The 23,771-nt window shown below is 41.8% G+C and overlaps 1 protein-coding gene across 2 annotated transcripts; it reads left to right on the top strand.

The window, feature by feature from the left end:
- Window positions 1-8,315: 8,315 nt before the first annotated feature.
- LOC310877219 (calpain-3-like) lies at window positions 8,316-23,107 on the top strand. Of its 2 annotated transcripts, XM_083791009.1 has the most exons (23): window positions 8,317-8,845; window positions 11,225-11,294; window positions 13,363-13,481; window positions 13,982-14,115; window positions 14,623-14,791; window positions 15,081-15,164; window positions 15,265-15,356; window positions 16,122-16,199; window positions 16,310-16,470; window positions 16,558-16,730; window positions 16,832-16,843; window positions 17,751-17,962; window positions 18,129-18,165; window positions 18,533-18,556; window positions 18,771-18,854; window positions 20,150-20,227; window positions 20,346-20,403; window positions 20,518-20,582; window positions 21,128-21,196; window positions 21,545-21,623; window positions 21,872-21,988; window positions 22,264-22,322; window positions 22,418-23,107. In XM_083791009.1, exons 1-23 carry the CDS (start codon window positions 8,471-8,473, stop codon window positions 22,442-22,444), a joined length of 2,376 nt encoding a protein of 791 aa, XP_083647135.1. In that variant the 5' UTR covers window positions 8,317-8,470; the 3' UTR covers window positions 22,445-23,107. The 2 variants fall into 2 exon arrangements, with proteins under 2 accessions (XP_083647136.1, XP_083647135.1); XM_083791010.1 differs by lacking the exon at window positions 18,533-18,556 and having other exon boundaries at window positions 8,316-8,845.
- Window positions 23,108-23,771: the final 664 nt, after the last annotated feature.

Raw genomic sequence — 23,771 nt, forward strand, 5'->3', positions numbered from 1 at the left:
GAGTGAGTATGTGGGGACCCAGACATATTGATGTAAATATAGTCTGTTCAGAAATGTTAGTGCCTCTCATAGAGCTTGTAGGTGATGCAGAGGAAGGAAATGGGTCGGTAGCTCTTCGGGGATAATGGGTCTTTGCCAGGTTTAGGGATTGCAACCACTTTGGCCTTTCTCCAGACAGAAGGGATGGTTTTCTGTGCCATGCACGTGTTCAGCATCCCCACAAGCCAGGTCTTTGCGCTAGGTCCCAGGTGCTGTATCATTTCTTCCAGCATGTCCTCAATCCCTGCTGCTTTTCCGGGTTTCAACTTTCCCATTGCAGTTTCAAGTTCTTCTAGGTCGAAGGGTTTGGTTTGAGGACTGGCTGATTGTGGTTGGTCTGATACCACTGTGCGATGGTATTCTATGTGGGTCGGTGGCGGTGTTGGTTACGACTGTTGGCCACCAGTTGTGACCAACACCGCCACCGACCCACAGGAGAATACCATCACACAGTGGTATCAGACCAACCTCAATCAGCCAGCCCTCAAACCAAACCCTTCGACCTAGAAGAACTCGAAACTGCAATGGGAAAGTTGAAACCCGGAAAAGCAGCAGGGATTGATGACATACTGGCAGAAATGATACAGCACCTGGGACCTAACGCAAAGACCTGGCTCGTGGGGATACTGAATAAATGCATGGCACAGAAAACCATCCCTTCTGTCTGGAGAAAGGCCAAAGTGGTTGCAATCCCCAAACCTGGCAAAGACCCATCACCCCCAAAGAGCTACCGACCCATTTCCCTCCTCTGCATCACCTACAAGAGAGGCTGCTACTCCAACGCCTCATACCACTCACAGACACCAAGCTGACTAAAGACCAAGCTGGTTTCCGTCCTGGCCGCTCCTGTGCTGGACAGAGCTCAACCTCACCCAACACATGGAGGATGGGTTTGAGGGAAAACAAATAACTGGAGCAGCATTCAGAGATCTCTCTGCTGCCTATGACACTGTCCAACACCGCACAATGGTCGGGAAAAGCCTCCTCAACAACAGGCGCTTCTATGTCCAGTTAAATGACCAGAGGAGTAAATGGAAAGCCCAAAAGAACGGCCTACCACAAGGTAGCCTGCTCGTCCCCTCCTTTTCAATATCTACACAAACGTCCAGCCACTACCCAAAGTAGTAGTACTGGAATGAAATGATAGAACACCTCACACACACATAGTTTCCTTTCATGGCTGTTTACATTCGAGGGTCGCCGGTCCTCTCGAACGGAACAGTTTAACGTCATGCCCAGGACGAAAAGATATAGAGAACACCAACATGACAAATAACAGCAGGAAGGCATGGGCCACAATCCACCGTCTTGGGGGGAAAAAAATAGCTGATCAATAAGCCCCAAACGCGTTGCACTGTGACCCGTTTTGAGCTTGTACATCGGCTATTTTTGCTACAACAGCAATATGCAACGTGGCCCTCTGGAGTGAGAGTGTAAATATAGTGGAAATATAGTCTCCATCGTCAAAGTTGCCCACCCCCATTCTAAACACTACAACATGCAGAGGAGAAGTCATAACAGAACCATCTAAACACTACAACATGCAGAGGAGAAGTCATAACAGAACCATCTAAACACTACAACATGCAGAGGAGAAGTCATAACAGAACCATCTAAACACTACAGCATGCAGAAGAGAAGTCATAACAGAACCATCTAAACACTACAACATGCAGAGGAGAAGTCATAACAGAATCATCTAAACACTACAGCATGCAGAGGAGAAGTCATAACAGAACCATCTAAACACTACAACATGCAGAGGAGAAGTCATAACAGAACCATCTAAACACTACAACATGTAGAGGAGAAGTCATAACAGAACCATCTAAACACTACAGCATGCAGAGGAGAAGTCATAACAGAACCATCTAAACACTACAGCATGCAGAGGAGAAGTCATAACAGAACCATCTAAACACTACAACATGCAGAGGAGAAGTCATAACAGAACCATCTAAATACTACAACATGCAGAGGAGAAGTCATAACAGAACCATCAAAATACTACAGCATGCAGAGGAGAAGTCATAACAGAACCATCTAAACACTACAGCATGCAGAGGGGAAGTCATAACAGAACCATCTAAATACTACAGCATGCAGAGGAGAAGTCATAACAGAACCATCTAAACACTACAACATGCAGAGGGGAAGTCATAACAGAACCATCTAAATACTACGACATGCAGTCATAACAGAACCATCTAAACACTACAGCATGCAGAGGAGAAGTCATAACAGAACCATCTAAACAATACAACATGCAGAGGGGAAGTCATAACAGAACCATCTAAATACTACAACATGCAGTCATAACAGAACCATCTAAACACTACAGCATGCAGAGGAGAAGTCATAACAGAACCATCTAAACACTACAGCATGCAGAGGAGAAGTCATAACAGAACCATCTAAACACTACAGCATGCAGAGGAGAAGTCATAACAGAACCATCTAATCACTACAGCATGAAGAGGGGAAGTCATAACAGAACTATCTAAACACTACAGCATGCAGAGGAGAAGTCATAACAGAACCATCTAAACACTACAGCATGCAGAGGAGAAGTCATAACAGAACCATCTAAATACTAGTACTACAACATGCAGTCATAACAGAACCATCTAAACACTACAGCATGCAGTCATAACAGAACCATCTAAACACTACTCTGTTCACCTCTAGTCGATTATTTATTCAGCCACGGACCACCATTTGAGGCCATTTAGCCTCTCAGACCGATTTGAGCCACTGACCACCATTGTGAGCATAGAGTATATTATGAATAGAGAAAAGGCACCCAGAGGAAACCCTGAGGCCAAATGGACATAGTGGCCGAATGAAGGTATTGCAGCCTGGCCCCAAACACATGAACGCGCTGGTCCGTTGACTATCATTGTGCACGTTCACGACGGCAGCACGCTAGCTAGCTAACGAACACGCTAGTTCGTTAGCTAGCTAGCGTGCTGCCGTCGTGAACCAGAATGCTCTGTTCCTACTGTGTTGTGTTCATATATGTTACTAACTACATTATAAAACCATGATCCAGTAGCCCAATGGATACCGTCGATGGTAATAATGTGAACAACCGGGCCCGGGTTCACTTCCCAGTCGATGACCGAGTTTATTTTCTTCTTAACAAACACAACTGTTTGTTTGCATCAAGTCGAGGTCCTTTATTCATTCGGTATCTGAGCCACGGGACCACCATTTTTAGGCTCAAATACTGAATAAATAATGGACCTCGACGAGAAAAGCTAAAACAATTGTGTTAGTTTGGTAAGAAATGAAGCTAAACTCTCAGTCCTCGATGGGGACTCGAACCCGGGCCCTGGCCGTAGTCTAGTAGGCGCCGACGGTAACCATTCGACTACTCGAACACGGTTTTACAGAGTGGCACGAACATAATATATAAACATCACAACAAAGTTATCATAAAGTGATCACAGATGTTTGAACAACAACAACGTTATGTATTAAATAACATTTAACGTACCTGCTTGCTGCGGACACGACGACGCCACGGCGGACATGGTGACGTGGCAAAATCAAAACAACACTGAGCAAAACCCCCCTCCACGCGTCTCTTCCGTATTTGAGGGGTTGGCGTCACTTCCTTCCGGGTGTGACGTGAGGCCACGCCCGCGAGTCTTTTGCCGCGTCTTTCTTGTAGTCATATATTATTGTAGTCCTCCTACGTTACATCCGGGTCCCGTCCGCTTCTATAGCTACATATTATTATGATTTTGAACGCGTGAATCTTTTTATTTTTTTACAATAACGTTATTTTTCAGAAAGGAAGCCATTGAGGGTTAAAATGTGTCTTAATGCTTCCAACTCGAGTATAATTATTATTAATGTAAACTGTAAAGTGTCCACGACAAAGAAAATGTATGACGTGGAGCTTCCTTGAGTAAGACCCGGAAGCGGGTTACGTCACGGCTTAAATAGTCAATACAGACATGAGTCCCTTTCCTGGCAGCGTCCTCAGTGGTCTAGCGGTCTAGACGCCCGACTTCTTAATACAACTTTATAGAACTTCACGGGTTCAAACCCCTTTGATGTTTTTCTCAATCATTGATTCACAATATACCAGAATGCACGTTTAATCATAATACATAAAGCAGACAGCCCTGTGATTAAACCTTCAGCATTACATTACACTGCAACCCCACTGTGGCTAATACCTTTTTATTCACAATGCCAAGTTATTGTACTCCTAATAATATATCATGGTGTAGTCTAGCTCTGGTTTGATAGATTTATTTAAATATCTTATTAATAGTTTGTAGAATTACAGTACATTTCAAGCACAAACTCAATACAAAGACTGTTAACTGTGAGTGGACGACCCAATTAAGCATTACACTTGTTTAAGAGGGTCCACATTGTTCAATTCATCAAAAGTCCACATTGTTCAATTCATCAAAAAACTACATTATTACAAACCTACACTATGTGGGATCCTTTAGCTTACAAACGGAGTGACATTTCTGGCCACAACGTGGGTGTCGCTGGGCTGTGGCGCTGCCAACTGACTTTTGTGTTTCCCTCTGCTTCATCACCTTTTAGTTCCTTTATTACAGCGAATCAAAGGTGTGTGAAATACTTCTGTAATTAATGACTTGCTGACTATCTCGCGATTTTAGCCTGGATTTAGTGTTCACGCCACATAGGCTATACATTGAAGACCACATAGGCTATAGCCTACATGAAGACCCGACTCCAGCAGCAGAACTGACAGGTAGGCTACAGTAGCCTACCAAAAAAAAGCCCTATCTTGACCACAGAAACGCCCCTAAAAGACACGGTATCCTACCGTCGGTATACGTGTAACATAGTGTGTATAAATTGGCAGATTTTATTTTTTATTTTGCACGTCACTTTCTGACTTTCCAAAGGAAACGTTTCAATGCCTTATTGCTGTGTTGTTGGTGATTTGTGGATTCGTTTTTAGATCAATCAGGGATCTGTTAATAACTTAATACTGTACTGCAGTCTGCAGTTGTTCCCAAATCCACATTTGTTGAGCCCCCATTAGACCCCCATTAGACACTACTTGATATGTATCAAACAAATTTGGCTAATAATAAATTAATTAACATAATTTCAAACATTAAACCATTTAAACTTCTTCACCTGAACTGAACCAGCTCGGTGAAATAACTCAGTACTCAAAACATGTTAATTTATATCAATTTTATTTATAACTGCCAATGTCATGTAAATGTACAACGCACAAAATGTATGTCACCATAACCAAACATGTATTTCTACTTGATAAACCTTATTTATTGGAAGACGGAGCACTTGCAGCATGTATAGATTTTGAGTCTAATTTTGTTCTAAATACCTGCAAATTGACAAATTGTACATAACTCCTGTACTGGACGCTTTATCGTATAAAGTAAAGAAAATAAAGAACCAGACCACGTGATTAGACAAAAAGTCTCTGCAAGCTGATAAAAAAAACCAAAAAACAAAACAGTTTCTTACCCAAACTTACAAGTGAAACTTCAGTAGTATTTAACCCATTCTGACCTGAGATCAGATTCATACGAGGTTTCCACATGGACACACACTGGTCTGATTAACCCATTCTGACCTGAGATCAGATTCATACGAGGTTTCCACATGGACACACACTGGTCTGATTAACACGGTTCTGAATGTGAAAATCTGACATAACATTTCTATGTTCCGCATCTAGAGCCATACTGTAAAATAGATTCCAGCCTCACAAGAACTATGCATAGCCTACATTTCACCTGGGCTGGTGGTGATTCACATTAAATGCCGGCAAAGCCATCCATCCTTTAATCACTTGAAACATGTGAAATTATCCTTTACAAATGTTCAAAAACAGCCTCACAATGCTGTGTTGTGAGTTTGTAGATCAGCCATTTTTACAATTGAACATTGTTGTGCGACTAAGTGTATATATTATGTAGGACTTAAGAGGTTAATTACAAAATGATGTAACAATAACTGAACGACTTCTACAAACATCTGTCAAAGGCATCACAAACTAGAAAATTCGCAATTTAAAAAAATTGCAGAGTGTGGTTGCCGCAGTGGCTTACATATGCCCCTCCCACTAGTATTGCCAGCCAATTACAATTTCAAGTCACGCCTTAGATCATGCGTAAGTAATTCGGAGGGGATTTAACCCCCGAAATTCATGTTTTTGCGACAAACGGTTACATTTCTCGCATTTGCGGCGCCCCCTATGGATGAAAATGGAATTGCTTTTAGAACTTGGTTGATTGAACCACCCCGGACATGTGATTGAAATGTGGGATGGATTGGACATTCCGTTCGTGATTTATGGCATTTTTTGTGATATAGGCCCCTCCTACTAACTTCGGAAGACGATTACGGCCGAACGATACGCACTTTAAAAATTCTGCAGCTCAGTTTTAATTGGATGGGTCCAGAGATCACGTGTGCCGATTTCTGTGAGATTTGGACAAAATCTGTAGGAGGAAAAGCAAAAAGTGTGTTTTGGACAAAATTCAAAATGGCGGAAAATCTATCATGGCGGAAATGGGCGTGGCCTATATGGGGAGATGCGTCATGACCCAAGGAATCCAGGGAAAAAATAATTTTGATTTTACGACCTACGGTTCAAGAGTTATAAGCCAAAAGGTAAAGTGGGCTGTTATAGCGCCACCATGAGGCCGACCGATAACATTTTAGGGTTAAATAATTTTAGGGATAATGTTGAATTATCCCTAAAAGTTTTGTAACTATAGTGATTACAGTCTCCGAGGAACGAATACTTGAATGTGAATTTTTGCCTTTTCCCATTCATGTCAATGGGGAAATTTAATTCACTAATAAATTCATATCAATTAAACTATACAACATTTCTCTTAACAAAATACAAGCACACGATTCCCGATTTTTTCGGTCAATTTGACATATGGCTCAAGTGCGTACAGCGTACAGTGTGGGAGGTATAAAGCGTCAAAATAAAGACTACTCCAGTGAAATAATAAAGTGTCACAGTTACAAGAGTCTGGTTGCCCATTTGGGCAACCACACTAATTTACGTGGAATCTTTCACAGACTTTCATACTAGGCTGAGGAATATATCCCACCCTTTTCACATTGGCCAGTTACAGCGCCACCAACAGGTGGATCTGTTGTTGTTGTTGTTGTTGTTCTTGTTGTAGTAACGACCCAGCACACTCAAACAAAAGAGGCTGATGACCCAGGGTCTATGGGCTGCATCCAGGCTAGGGTAGCACAGGGTATTTACATAATGCAGATTTAAATATTATGTCTTTATGACAATTTATATCTCTATCTATCTATCTATCTATCTATCTATCTATCTATCTATCTATCTATCTATCTATCTATCTATCTATCTATCTATCTATCTATCTATCTATCTATCTATCTAATTTTACCACTAGGTGTCAATATAGTGTAGAGCAGATACTAATATTCGGGCAACCACACTAATAATTGTGGCACATGAAGACTATAGGGTTATGAAATCCAGTCATGAAAAAAGACAAACTTTAATTGTGGTCGTTAAAACAGCACAGCTGATTGTGTAATTTATATAATATTTGTAAATGTCTGATATGTTGTAACAGGGATTATAATGTAGGTAAAAGAGCTTACAATAAATAAATAGAATGTGGGTAAAACAGTACAGCAGGTATCCCCAACACTACAATAGTAATATTAAGTGGCAAAAAATAAAATAAAATAAAATAAAATAAAATAAAATAAAATAAAATAAAATAAAATAAAATAAAATAAAATAAAATAAAATAAAAATAAATACATCCAAATAGAAAGATCTGTCTGCATTAAACGATATTAAACACACTTTGCCAATCCCTATGCCATGCACTCAATTTGTTCATGCTCATACCATTACAGCTTACTACAATAATGTTTCTTCTGAATTAGCTATGAGCTACATCCCAGGAGTGTATGGTCACAATCACATCAATAGCCATTATAGCTATGAAAGTTTAATGTGTTGATACAGCTTCTGGTCATTATTAATGAATGAGAGTTAATATTGAAAAGTGGTATAGATTTTGAGGCCATATTTGTCTCCCACACTCTCTTATAAGAGGCCTATTTTTAGCCCTTGCACCAGCGAATAGCTGGCTGTGTGTGTGTGTGTGTGTGTGTGTGTGTGTGTGTGTGTGTGTGTGTGTGTGTGTGTGTGTGTGTGTGTGTGTGTGTGTGTGTGTGTGTGTGTGTGTGTGTGTGTGTGTGTGTGTGTGTGTGTGTGTGTGTGTGTGTGTTGACAGGGTATCAGCAGTGACAGCACTCAAAAAAGGAACTAAGAGTGTCAGGGCAGAGAGGGAGGATACAGGAACTTTCTTTGGGCGGCTAGTCGTTACTCAAGCTCAAATAAGCAAGGACTCAGCAGTTTATTTGCACTGAAGAATGAATGTCAGAGGTAAATGAACACACGAATAAGGCAATGGAGGTGACATACAAAGTTGAAGAAATTGTGGAGGTGACATATAAAATGGATGAAATTGTAGAAGAAATTCCGGTGAGAGAAATAGTTGAAAATGATGCAGTATTTGAACCTGACAAAGAACGTGACTACCCCCCTGTTGGTAGCAACTCTATCTACTCAGCCATTCTAAGCAGAAATGAGACTGTGAAAGATGCCAAGCGTCTTAAAACCTTTTTGGAACTACGGGACAAATATGTAAGCAAGAAGGTGCTGTTTGAAGATCCATTGTTCCCTGCAGATGACTCCTCTCTCTTCTATAGTCAGAAATTGCCAAGGAATTTTGAATGGAAACGGCCGTCGGTGAGTACCTCTGGAGTACATGGAGAGTATTCAATTGCTGTAAGGGTAGAAGGAACACTTTGTAGGCTATGCTACAAATGTAAGACTTAATACTTAAACAAACACTCTTGGTGGTTGACAAAACTCCCCATCTCCAAATTCCGGAGGGTGTGAAGGGTGTGAAGATGATATAGCTACATGTTTGTCAGCACTCAGCACATAGTTCTATTCTATCACCTTCAAGAATCACAGACAGCTGACGCTCACACAATTGACTCCTCACGGACACTGCCATGAAACTCAGCAGGGCATAAGTAGGGGATTTGGTCTAACATTGATCTCTGATAATGTCATGCTCACCAGGATGTTTATTCAGGGAAAGGAAAGGAAAGGAAAGGAAAGGAAAGGAAAGGAAAGGAAAGGAAAGGAAAGGAAAGGAAAGGAAAGGAAAGGAAAGGAAAGGGAAAGCCTTGCAATTGGCACTGCCCATCCTAACTATTAGCAATGGTGCCATGGGAATAGCTAGGGGTCCAATGACTTGCTCAACTGGGAACCATTCCCACTGCTGCATCGCAAGTACAACCTTTATGGTGGTACAGCCTGGATTACAGTTTGTTGCTGAAATGTGTAGTCACATGCAGTCACAAGCCAGAGACATGGCAAAGACACATGCACTGATACTATATAGTACATGCAAGACAGATGGACAGGCAGACATACACATGTTGCTTTTGCCAACTTCAACCATATCAAGTTTGGAGTGCAGAGGTTGTCCACAATTAGACATGTCAGGAAAACATGCAAGCACCAGTCCTTTAGCTCATTAGTTATCCGACTCACAGACCCCTTCTGAAAATATTTTGTGTCAGGGACCTACACATACAAGATTTGTGTTGTTAAAATGTTTCAAAAAATATTCCAAATGTGTCACATTTTGTCAATATCTTTTGAAAGTAGCAAATCTACAAGCTCACAAACGGTTGCATCGCGATGCGTTGTGAGCTTGCAGATCTGCTATTCTCAAATAGCTTTTGTACATATAGGGTTCATGTGGTTATAAACTGATGCTATTATTAACTTTCGTGGAACCCCCCATAAGGACCCCTGGGGGTCCACGCCCAGCACACCACTTTGAGAACCGTCATTTTCTTTAGCTAATGCTCTAATAATTGGTTCAGACTATGCGCAGGTATGAGCTGGTTGTTATGGCCTAATGTAACCTTGTCCTCATCCAAGGGTCATTGGTTGGACACGCTCGAGTATGAGATTTTAATTTTACAACCCTGGCGTCTCATTAAGAGACGCAGGTGTCACTGCTGTGTCTCAAGTATCACTGCTGGTATGTATGTACAGTATTGGTACGTAGAATGTTCTGAGATGCTCATTGATGATGATGATGATGATGATAATAGAAGACACTATTTTTTAGTGTGCCATAAAGCTTGATTTTCGGTGAGTTTTGTGTGACATGTCACTGGACAATATCTTGAACGGAAACAAGTGTGCAACACATTTTGTCACCGAAGCATCAGGCTTCATACGTCACTGTGTGGAATCAGATGGAATGACACCCAACCCTTACAAGCATTACTTAAACATATGTGGTCATAAATAAGGTTGACATAATCAAAGTCTGCAGTTTGTGCACTCACTGGCCATGTATCGAGAGTTGTATTGCCGTGAATGAGAGACAACTATTTAAGTCCTTAATAATAAATAATATGTGTATAACATTTCCTCACTTGGTTTCCAGTAAGTCCACTACATGGCCGTTTATCATTCTGCCCTGACAGAGGTCGGTATGAGGTCAGGTGAAGGATTCTCAGCATTTACCACAACATTATGGCTTGTTCAGGAGACTCAGAGGTTCTGACCTGTAACAGCTGCCCCTAGACTTATAGCTAATGGAGTTCCTGGTCCCAACCAAGGACTGTCAAAAGAGGACGAGACGCGAAGACCGTACGGGCGATGCCATGTTGCTCCATGGTGCTCCATGGAAGTACATGCCCAAAGTTGTGCATGTACAACTTCCTGGTCTCCACTGCGCATGCCCAAATTTGTGCATGTACAACTTCCTGGTCTCCACTGCGCATGCCCAACTTTGTGCATGTACAACTTCCTGGTCTCAACTGTGCATGTTTCTTTCCTTCCATGGAGCACCATGGAGCAACATGGCGTCGCCCGTACGGTCTTCGCGTCTCGTCCTCTTTAGACAGTCCTTGGTCCCAACTCCCAGGCCCCTGCACACAGAACATGTTACTCTAACTCAGCTGCCGGGTGAAAGGTCAAGTCCTCTCCATATAAGTCATCTCATGTGCAGAGATCTGTGAATGCAGATTTAAAGCTGCATATTAGCATTTTGTTTTGGTCATCTGTGATTCATTTTGTGCTTTTTCACAGGAAATCTGTGAAAATCCTGAATTCATCATAGAAGGAGCCAATAGGACAGACATCTGTCAAGGAGAATTGGGTAATGTTTACAGTGCAGTGATGATTGCAAATATATTTAAATAAAGCTCAGTTATCGCCAGTGCAAAACTCCTCTTATGAAGGATAGGCTTCTTCTTTATACTTTTGAAAAAGCAAGAATCATGTATTGATGAGTAGACTATGGGATGTTTTCAATACATATATAAACAGACACCATCACGATAGTAGGCAGGAGAAAAGACTACTAACCAACCAGGTTATCCTTCCCAACAACAACAAAAATCCAAATATTTTCAAATATATAGTAGCCCTGCCTCAAACAGCCACACGGTTCCTTTTAAACGCCTGGTGTCTGACAGCCAGGGCTATTATTTGCAGGGGGGGGGGGGGGGGGGCATTATTTGCAGTTCTTCAGCCTAATTTGGGTCCACCCAGGCTATCATTTGCAGTTTCATCAGCCAAATTGCAATTTTAACCAAATAATGGCCTGGTGCAGGCCAGTACAAAAAAAGAAAAAAGCTAAATTTGTATAGCGCCTTTATCCAAGGCGATTTACATAGTTTGTGCATTACATTCACCCACACATTCATACACCGATGGTGGCGGAAACCATGCAAGGCACCAACGACCAACCAGCACATCAGGAGCAATTAGGGGTTCAGTATCTTGCTCAAGGACACTTTGACACTAACTCTGGGGGAGCCCAGGTTCAAACTGGCAACCTTGCGGTTACCATCCTGCCACTCTACCCCAGGGGGGCAGTCAGCCAGATATTTCGTGAAGCCTCATTTGAAATCGGTAGTTCATATAATGGCCTGTTGGACTGCTGGACTGGACCCAAAAAGCCCCATAGCTCCATAGAGGCCCATGTATTTTGGCCCAACTTCACCTAGACTGTATTACCTTAATAAACATGGTCATGAATACTTTCTTCTTCCAGTCACTAGTTTAAAGTCTCATTTCTAATGTCATAATATTCTTTTTGGAAAATTATGGTCCCATTAATTAAAAAAATGACCATAAAGTCGCGTATGTTCTGAGGGGCGTGGCTACCGTTACAGTCTATGATCGGGATTCCCCTCCCACTCAAGAGTCTTCTCCTCCCACTCGAGTCAAAATAAAAACCAACGGAGAAAAAGGGGGGAAGTCCCGCCTCGTTGTCTGGGCAGCCAATGACCAGCTGGTACAAAACGGAGCCAGCCAATGGCCAGCTGGTACCAAACGGATCTAGAAAGATGGCGACTTACATCAGGAATTAGCATATCATTACAGGCTTCATTTTACGTTCATGTTAGACCCGGGGAACGCTTTGTCCATATTTTTTACAGTCTATGCTCTACCCCTGAGCCACCGCCACCCCTGCTGCAAATAGCCGTCTATAGTTCCTTTTTAAACACCCCAGGTCCAAATCAAATTTGCACATTAAATGCCTGGGCTACTAAATTTATTTCGAAATATACGTGTAATTGGAAATGATCACCTTTATTTGTTATATTTGTCTAGACTTCGCCTTGTCCAAACTAAGACCAGCATGTGTCATTTGTGTCACACTCACACACACATATACGCTTTCATATATTCTGTTTTCATTTAACTCTGAGTTTACAAATGAAACCAAATGCACCAACAAGGGTTCATTTATAGTTTTACACTCCTAGAGTTAGACATGGATAAATGAACACTGAGGAGTTTACTGTTTGTTTTTAAAGCAGCAGTTGAAACAAAAACAGAAACCATCCTGTTGAATGTGACAGAAAAGATTGTTCAAAACATCCTGCCAAGGCATGTACACAGAAAACCTGCTAGTGAGAAGAACATTTTCAAAATGATTTGAAATGAGAATGAGTAGTGGTCTTGGTTATCTCAAGAATGATTTATATTTGGTTGCGTGCCGATGTCATGCACTGACAATAGCTGATCTACAAGTTCACAATTCTTTGCAGAGTGACGTGACACACTGTAAACCTTGTAGATCTGCTATTTTCAGTGTGTGACATAGCACTGCAACTGCAACCAAGTATAAATCAGGCTAGGGGATTTGCACCGCTGTAATATTTGCCAAATGCATTAGCTAATACCCCTTTATAACTCCCACAACCTGTTGACAGGTGACTGCTGGTTGCTGGCTGCCATCGCTTGTCTGACACTGAATGAGATGTTATTGTATAGAGTTATCCCTCCAGATCAGAGCTTCACCGAAAACTATGCTGGCATCTTCCACTTCCAGGTACATCAAACTTTACAGCTCTGCCCCTCTCTTTAGTTCTTCATCAACATATTTCTAATATGGTAATGATTCCCATTAATTATGGTTTGTTAATTTGACTGATATAGGGCAGGAAATCACAGTAGTCCATCCTATACCAGGTCATGTCATATGCATAAGGGTTAGATTTGAGTTACATTTGAATTCCCATCAAAAGGATGGGAGTTTTTCCCTTTTCTCCATTGTACATATAGTTATTTGTATTTGTTGATGATGGCATGTATGAATGTGTTAACTTAATATGCTATGTTAATGTTGATTAATTGAATACATACTGTACGTCTGGACCAATATGGATACAAGGCCCCAGGACATTTTTGTGTTTTGTGTCCTTTTAGCCCCTTACTGTACATCTGTGCTGTTTACATTTCTGACTATTAGAGTATTCAATCAATTAGGCCCAAATCTTTCTTCTGCGTTCTGTGTCTTTACATCCCCTGCTGTCATCATGTCACCTGCAGTTCTGGCGGTACGGGGAGTGGATTGATGTTGTTGTGGATGACCGCATCCCTACCGTCAACAACCAGCTAGTGTTTACCAAATCCTTCAGAAGGAACGAGTTCTGGAGTGCCCTCTTGGAAAAAGCATACGCCAAGTAAGTATGACTAATATTGAGGTTGAATACATAATTCTCATCATAATATTATATGGTGGTGGATGTGGTGCACTTCATCGTCAAGTGGCTGCAAGGGCAACTAGTCGAATATATTGAAGCCGATATTTAGATTTATTAATTTAGAGGATTTTCAATGAAAATATCAATGAATCAACATGAAATAATTCTTATAGATTAACCACTTAACCCTGTATTAAAACCTATTCTGTCGTACCACCATATATGGCATATAAAAATAGTGAAAATAACCGATCTACAAACTCAGAATGTGTCGCAATGCGACAAGTTCTGAGCTTTTAGATCATCCATTCTTTTCACCGTTTTTGTTTAATAATAAGCAAAGGTTTGAAATGATTGTGATATCGATTTCAAGTCATATCACCCAGCACTTGTTTGCATGGTTCAGATTTCAATTAAGCTTGTCTGCTGTGGCCTCATGTGAACAGACAATTGCACTCTGAATGTGACTGGTTGTTTCCTTCTCAGGTTGCATGGTACCTATGAAGCACTGAAAGGGGGAAACACCCTCGAAGCCATGGAGGACTTCACAGGGGGTGTGACGGAGTTCTTTGATTTAATAGATGCCCCCCAAGAGCTCTTCAAGATCATGAAGAAATCGCTGCAGAGAGGCTCACTGATGGGATGCTCCATTGATGTGAGTTTAGAGTTAAGAGTTGTGTTAAGCCTGAATCTTGCACTTGTAAATAAATTACAAGCAGTGACCCAACATTTTAGCTAAACGGAAGGAAAGCTGAGACAACAAAACACACATTAGAGGCCATGCCGCTCCTTACACCCATTTGGAACGAAGTTTGAAGCTAGCGGCCAAAAGTACACACAGAAAAGCGGCTTGCCCGGCGTTGCGAGAGCTATTGTGTTGACGTCACATTGCCTTGCGAAATATTTACCCCAAATGTAAATGTCTTGTACGTCACCTCTGTCAGGTCCTTACTCCACAGGACATGGAAAGTCGGACTGAACAGGGACTTGTTCAAGGTCATGCCTACTCCATCATAGGTCTGGAGGAGGTACAGTAAAGTGTACACAAAAGTGTGGTTTCAAGATTCTTTGCAACATGAAAATGTTTTGTTTTTTTACAATATGCTTAAAGGGTGTTCGTGTTTCCAGTGTGATCAGGTTAAACTGGACACGAGAATTCGCCTGATTCGCTTGCGCAATCCCTGGGGTTGGGTGCTATGGAAAGGACCATGGAATGCAAAGTAAGACTTGATCAGTGACCCATTATAGTTTCTGAACATATTTATAATACATTGAAAACAGGTTTTGGTCAAATAGTATTTGTAGATAGCTCTTGGCATTTGTTCTAAGCTCCTTGGAGTGCTAGATAGATGAACAGCCTAACAGGTGTATTTCATCACAAGGAAAATAGAAAACACACCTAGGTGTGCAAACCCTGACTGCAACAACATCTCTTATTCTGTGTCTCTCCATTGCCGACATATGAGTATGACCATTTGACCTTCAAAGGACACCAAACTATATCGACTGTGGGCGTAGGGCTGAAAAACTAGAGGTTAAGCCTGCACACCAAGCTATGGTGAAAAGAGATAGTCAATCTTTATGCAAGATTAGTTTTGACATTGACTTGATTGTGACTCCTGCGTTGACAACAACAAATAGGTTAGGATGTGATTTATTGATTACAGCTTTAAAACCATACTCTCCACCAGGGCAGGCTGGTTAGAATGTTGTGCAACTGGCTAATAGACTGCTAGACGCCAAGTGATCAAGGTGGGGAGTCATACCTCTACTACCACCCTCAACGTAAACACTGTTGAGACCCCTGTTATAAGTGTATAAATAGACTCAAATGGACCTGTATGGCTAAGAATGACAATATTTTGTGCCTTGTTTGAAGGCTACTGTACACCATCCTCAATGGGCCATATCTAATGCGATGAAGTGATTTATTTTTCATGCAGTGTTTAGCATGCATTCTTTTGTGGATGGTAATGTTTCTACAGTTCAAAAGAATGGGACACCCTTGCCATCGCAGAAAGGGACAACCTAAAAAAACAGACTGTTGAACAAAGTGAGTTCTGGTGAGTGAAAACCTCTGGCATTTCTCGCTTCATTGTCCCCATGACCCATTTCAGAAATTTTTCCACTTAATATCACTTGATATTTTTTTCCCCTCTCTGATCACCTCCAGGATGTCCTTTGATGATTTCAAGAAGTACTTCACCAAGATGGAGATCTGTAACCTCACTCCAGACTCAATGGACCACGATGAAAGAGTCAGCTGGACTGTGGCCGTTAATGAAGGACGCTGGGTGAGAGGAAGTTCAGCTGGGGGCTGCAGGAACTTCCCAGGTATGACTTATCACTCACTCTTTAGCACCATCTACGATCGTCTCAAGCAGTGAGTCAGAAGACCGCTCCCACCTTGCTGTTTTACAGAAACCTTCTGGACCAACCCACAGTATCGCATGCGGTTATATGACGAAGACGATGATCCAGAAGATGAACAACAGGTGGCATGCACCGTTGTTGTGGCTCTGATGCAGAAAGGCCGCAGGAAGGAACGCAGTAAGGGTGCCAAGAACTTCACCATTGGATTTTCCATCTATGAGGTACTGAAATCCTGATTGAGGTTCACTATGGAATCCATACTTTTATGCAAATCACTGGAAGGAATAGCACTGCTCATATTTGCTTTGTCTTCATACTGTAGGTGCCACAGGAGGTAGGATCATCTGGGAGGACATCAGTGTAACGATGTCAGCGCTGTCCCAATTATGACCTGTATCTTCAAGTGCCTCTTTTGTGTGTGTGTGTGTGTGTGTGTGTGTGTGTGTGTGTGTGTGCGTGCGCGCGTGTACAGTACTGTCTTTTATATTGTCTTGTGTGTTGTCTAACTCATCCATCTATAAATGCACCGTTCGCCCCACCGACTTCAAATTCGACACACGTGTTCCACACCACCACAGGGAGTGCAGTGCCTGGGTGTCGAGTCGGTCGGACACACAGTTGTCCAGAACCGCCCCAAAAAGGCCTCTGCCCGGGCTCTGGACAGGGCCCGTGCCCAGGGTGCATATATGGAGCTGGCCTGTTCTGCACATCATCTGCATAGACTCCATATTTGGGCATAAAAGGGACACAGACATAATATCTGGGTGTCGCATTTCTAAACCAATAATTTGATGACTGGCGGAAAGACGCCGCAAGTAGTCATCAAATTATTGGCTTAGGAATGCAACAAAAACTCCATGAATTCAAGGCTTCATGGGGTATGTAATTAATATTTAATTACATTCTTTAACCCATTCTGAACGGGCACCCGTGTCAGCATCATGTTATGCTTTAGCTATTGAAAAATAGCAGATCTACAAGCTCATATCGATACGAGCTTGTAGGTCTGCTATTTTTGAAAAATCGAAGAGCGACTGACATTTCTAGAATCTGATCTCAGGTCAGAATGGGTTAATCAGAACCAGTGTGTGTCCAGTGGAAACCTCGTATGAATCTGATCTCAGGTCAGAATGGGTTAAGATGATTAAGGATTTCCAAAGAATATTGCTCCAGCACCATTCGTTCCGAATGGTGAGCCACTATGTCCTGAGTCAATGCCACTGCCCTATGTCCATTCCTAGATGCGTGGATGCAATCAGCACCTGCCGAAGGACTTCTTCCTATACACGGCCTCCAAGGCCAAATGTAAGAGCTACATCAACCTGCGTGAGATAACAGAACGTTTCCGCCTGCCTCCAGGGGAGTACGTCATCATTCCCACCACCTTTAAACAGCACCAGGAGGGAGAATTCATCCTCAGAGTCTTCTCTGAGAAACAGAGCAGCATCTCAGAGTAAGAGTCAATAAGGGTGGAGGGGTTTTGGTCATACAGTATGTGGTGCGGTTGGTATAATGTTGGATGCTGCGGTTGATCAAAAGGATGTAGAATAGGTAGGGTAGTTAAAAAAACTAAATTAATGCCAGAAATTCTAGTGTGACATTTGTCTGCTTTCTCCCAGGGAAAGTGACAGCGCAGTTGGGACTGACATAACGCAGGTAATGTAATTATGGTAGATCTGTGTATTATGGCTGCACAATATGGGCAAAATTGTATTTTAACTGGCATTTGCAATTATGAGTTACAGACAGTAAGTCAGTAAGACAGTAAGTTTAAAATGTACCAAGTTTACTATTGATTAGGTCTGTTAAAAAAATAAAACAGCCCCAAAATCATTCTTGCAATATGTTGCTTGCTATAATACAGATACTTACACATAGTATTGTAAAACCCTATTGTGCAGCCTACATACAGAATCTCATCATGTCTCGACATCATCCATCTTGTCTGTCCTGTATCATGCATCTCTTCCATACCTTTTCATCTAATTTTTCTCCTATCCTGTCTCATTTCACGGCCCATCAGAATGATGAGAAAGACAAAGCAAAGGTAAAGCAGAAAGAAAGCTGAAGATGCTTTCTGTTGAGCTCTGCTTTTCCTGCCTCTGTCTTGTGTCATGTTGTCTTGTGCATCATTGCTTGCAGTCAGTTGAATATCCACCCCGTTGTTGCCTTTCATCCTAATCACAATCATCCCACAACCCTCTCATTTCTTCTTCCCACATCAACCACTTCAATTTCTCATGTGTCTCTCCCTATTCTAGCCCATTGTGTTCGTGTCAGACAGGGCTCAAGCCAACAAAGAAATCGAGCATGATGGCGTGATTCGGGGGGAAAAGAAGAAGAAGGTAATAATGAGCAAGCGAGTAGTAGTTTGTCTAGAGTCTGCAACAGCACTGCATTAACTGTTAGAACAATGTGACCTCTGCACTCACATACCAGTACAGTAATTCAGATAACTCTCTGAGCCCGACAGGCCTGGCTGAAACTCAATCTTCACATGTCAGATGTCACCAGCACCTCCCCCAAGTGAACTACTTTCCAAGATTTAAAGGGCAATTGCTCCATGGTGGCCTACTTCCACCTGCTCCTTTCTCATGAGTCTGTTTACATGTTCATAGTTACTGTACTGTATATCTACCCGTAGTGCTGCCCTCTTCAGTTTGTATATTTCCCTTCTCACAATTCATTGTCCAATGCTCCCATGTACTGTATATACAGTACTGTACCTGGTCACTGCCAAGCCTTGGGACTGGGATGGGTGTAGACACTAGACAATCACGTCTCCTTCGATAAATAGCCACTCCTTTTCACCCAACAGTAAGGATTTCACTGTGAGAGCATAACGCATGTCACATGTGGAAGAATATGCCATCCATCCCGTCCCGACCCTGCTGGGTCACTAGTACAGTCAGTGATAGAGAACGCACTCCCCTGTAGTTTTCCCCGGGGGATGAGAGGGTGTGTGCCAATTACTCAGCCTCCCCTGTGAAGGTTTACGCCAAGGTACTGGAAAGGAGGGTCCAGATGATAGCCGAACCTCAGATTCAAGAGGAGCATGACAGGAGGGCGTGAGTCGTGACAATTATAAGAACTCTTGAGTTGGAGGGTTTATATCTCCTAAATCTGCCAGGAACGCCTCAGGATCCCCCAGAATTAAGTTAATGTTGATTAAGACTAATGTTGCTGTGGAGAGGGAAGTCTGGAGCTCTCTGGTTTAGCTGTTGCCCCTGTGAGCCGAGTACGGATAAGTGGTTGAAGATGGATGGATGGGCCACACCATAGATTTGCAGATGTGTAGATCTGCTACTTTTTGAATAGCTAAAGTATAACATATGGTTAAAGTGCACGGTTAAAATGCTATTAATTATGCTGGGGACCACACCAAGGACCCCTGGGGGTCCCCAGACCCCACTTTGAGAACCACTGGATTAAGGTATCCAATAAAGCCCTTTACACTTCTTCGTATAGCTATGATAACATGCCCAATAGGGATGCTAGGTTGAAAGTGGTAAAAAAAAAGTGCTTAAGTTACTCCAAATGCTTAGGGTTATAGTTTAGACTAGTGAAAAGCATATATGAAATGGACACTTTTATTTGTTGCTAAACACTCGTATCGTTTGTTGACTTTTTCCCTTTTCAGCTAAAGATTCTCCAGCCTGTGGAAGAAACTGAAGAGGAGAAGCAGTTTAGAGCCATTTATGAGCATATTGCTGGCGAGGTGAGGAGACATGTCAAGATGGGGAAACGTAACAACACATGACAGACACTAAATTATTTAAGACTTACCTGTATATAGTGAGTGAGTTAATGTGAACCGTTACTTTCCCCTCGTTCAGGATATGCAGATCAACTCCAATGAGTTTAAAGTGGTCATGCAGAGAGTATTGGCAAAACGTGAGTATAGGCCTACACTGGAATAAAATGGAACAAATAAAAAATAAGATTCCTTCACATTCACTTATACATTTTGTGAGATGCCTACTCATGTCAGCTCTGCCTTTTCTACAGACAATCAAATAGAGACAGAGGGCTTCAGCCTGGAGACGTGTCGAAGTATGATCGCACTCATGGATGTATCCTTTCATTTGATTGACAGGCAGCAGGCAGGCCACTTCTGAACCCCATGACTCGGCAGTGCTAAAATTAAGACGCAGAAATGTGTCTGATGGTCCTCAGTTTGACAGTTTAAAACCCATGACTGGGGAAATCGTTTCAAGGGAAACTGACTGATTAGAACCCGGATTTTTTTTTTTTAATAGTAAAAGAAATGTGTTTTCTGGTTATTTTTTCACATAAACATCATCATTGGGTCCTATTGTTTAGCCTTACAATGCCATTGGCTAGGATATTTGCATATAAATACCTCCCACAGACGCAGAAATTCACACAACTTCACAATATAAATGTTGCCCAAAAGCATCGCTGGGTCTTGCAGAGTGCTTGACCCTTTCCTGAACAGAAATGAGGCGACATTCAACGGGTCACTGAAATATTCAGCAATATACAGCAAAATGACCACCCTCTACAGAATATTATCCACGTTTGTATTAATTGAAAGATTTTCGAGCAGTAGTAGTTTAACTTTCTACAGTTCTTGCCATAACTGAACATACCTCAGACGGACGGTACAGGAAAGCTCAATCTTCAAGAGTTTAAACACCTGTGGAAAAAGATCAAAGAGTGGCAGGTAGGACAGCATTTCATTTTGTTTAAAGAATCTCTGTTAAGGATGATGCTGTAGGCCCAGGCCGTAGCGTAACGGTCTGGGCACCGGACTGGTAATCCAGTCGCAGTGTGCCGCGGGTTCGACTCCCGGACCCGACACGGCCTTTACTGCATGTCATCCCCCCATCTCTCTCCCGTTTCCTGTCAGCCTACTGTCTGTCCCTTCAAAAATCAATAAAAGGCGTAAGCCGCAAAAAAAAATATCTTAAAAAAAAAAAAAGGATGATGCTGTACGTGGAACTTGACAGATCCCTTGTTGATGTAGACTAACCGGGTCTCATTTTATGATCCTTGCGTTAATCTCTCACAGCTGATCTTCAAACGTTATGATCCCGACAAGAAACGCTGCATCAGCAGTTTTGAGATGAGGAATGCCGTTAATGATGCAGGTTAGCACTATGGCGTTAATACAAAGTGGGAGTTTAGCAGAAAAGTGTTTTGTGGCAAAAACAAAAAGTAAAAGTACTTTTACATTAAAAAAAATGTAAAAGTATTTACTGACTGTTTATCAACTCATAACAGATATATCAAAATGTATTTCTAATTAATACTTGGCAGATCTATGCAGTGTCCCGTTGACATGAAGGTGTTTAACTGTTGACGGTAGTTATAACTGCGTCATTGTGTCCACATCAAGGTTTTCAGCTCAACAAACAGTTGTATGACATCATTGCCATGCGCTACGCTGATGAACACCTCAATATCGACTTCGACAGCTTCATCTGCTGCTTCGTGAGATTGGAGGGCATGTTCAGTAAGTACGGACTACACTGAAAGCTGTGAATGCGAGGAAAAACTGGTTGTATATTGTATTATACAGTAAAGATAGACTACCAAACACTTTGGCATGGACGATAGTGTGGTTTGTCATAGATGCATTAGCTATTAATGCGTCTTAGATTGTTTGGCACATTGTTTAGGAAATAGTTGAGGGTAAAATGTCACCCTCTTGTAAAGTTTTAGCAATATATTAATCATGAGATCGATGTATATAGATGAATATAAAAGTTTGTGTTGGGTTTATTACAGGGGCATTCAATGCTTTTGACAAGGATGGAGACGGCATCATCAAGCTCAATGTCCTTGAGGTACACCAGTTCCAGTTTCTCGCTCTGTATGTATATATACACAACTTTAATCAAAAAATACTTAATGCCCACCTTGTTCTATTGTTATTTTGCAGTGGCTCCAGTTGACCCTGTATTCATAGTTCAACTTGCCTTCTAAGACTCCTGACCTGCCATAATGGTATATATGGCATTTGCCTACAAACAAATCCAAGGCAAGATTCAGATCTACAGTATCAGAAATGTGCTTTATGTCAATATGAGTGGCTGGGTGATTCTCTTTACCACTTAAACCCTCTAGTCTCCGCTTTTTTCAGTCTATTTTGGGGAGAGATACAGTATGGTGCAGACTCTACACAAATCTGCTATAGATCTGATCTTTTTTTGACAAATATTCCCCCCAGAACAGGGGTGCAGGGGGTTGAAAGTGTTCAACATTTTAACATTTTAATACTGATATTGTTAAAACTAAGTGTTAATTTACTGAATGTAAATATGGTTAAACTGATACTCAGGATTGTATTGTATTATTGAAATCCCTGACTGTCTCACAGTGGAATACCGGTAGTGAAAGACCAGATGACAAACATTTATGGGTCATGAGTAGGCCTACTGTATGTATCTGTTTCCTTAATTTGTCCTACAAAAAAGTAAACCAAATCTAAAAAAATAAATGTTTTGTATTGTTTTGACAAAATGTCAAATGTAAGAATGTGGCAACAAATTATCAAAAATAGCAGATCAAAGTGTCATGTCACGGGAGAGCTTGTAGATCTGATTTTTTAAATAAAAATTTATGTACTTTTGTAAGTTTGGGTTTCTAAATGGCAACATGGCCTGCCCTGGGCCACTGGCGCATCGGTTCAGCCACCTACAGTAGCAGCCTGACAGCGTGTCGCAGGTTCGAATTCTGATCCCGTAAACCTTTGCGTGTCACTCCCCATTTCCTGTCAGCCTACTGTCCTGTCAATAAAGGCATAACAAAAGCCCAAAATAAATCAAGAGACATGCAACACAACATGATGAATGAACAAACTGTTGTAGACTTTGACAGAAACACTGGCCTTTCCTCTAGCACCCGCCTTAGTCCAAAACCTCCACTTTGCACAACATAAAGGTAGGCCTATGATCACAAAATCTAATGAGGCAGATCGCCATAACGCCTGCTGAGTGCATTCATGCCCTCTGGAGGATGAACTGTAATCATTTGAGTGAAACCATTACCTGTCCTCTAGTGCCACCCTCAGGCCAAAACCAAAACCAAAATGCACCTACAGTACTACTTTTTAAATTGTGGCACAGCTTCTGTCTTTCACAATGTGTTGTAAGTTAACATGCAATATTTATACCCGATTCTGACACGAATAAGAATTTAATAGCACTACTAATGAGATCGCAGGGCTCTAAGGATGGCAATCAGTTGAAGTCAATTTTGTTCAGGTTGAGGGTAGGAGATACTGGTCCATGACA

This window comes from Protomyctophum parallelum, assembly GCF_964188405.1.
Source record: "Protomyctophum parallelum genome assembly, chromosome: 19".
NCBI classification, from domain to species: domain Eukaryota; kingdom Metazoa; phylum Chordata; class Actinopteri; order Myctophiformes; family Myctophidae; genus Protomyctophum; species Protomyctophum parallelum.

Excerpts from the sequence above, each read along its gene's own strand:
- LOC310877219 (XM_083791009.1), top strand. The coding sequence starts at position 8,471 with ATGTCAGAGGTAAATGAACACACGAATAAGGCAATGGAGGTGACATAC. Across the intron at positions 8,846-11,224 it reads TTGAATGGAAACGGCCGTCG|GAAATCTGTGAAAATCCTGA; the intron begins GTGAGTACCTCT and ends GCTTTTTCACAG. Across the intron at positions 18,166-18,532 it reads TTGGGACTGACATAACGCAG|AATGATGAGAAAGACAAAGC; the intron begins GTAATGTAATTA and ends ACGGCCCATCAG.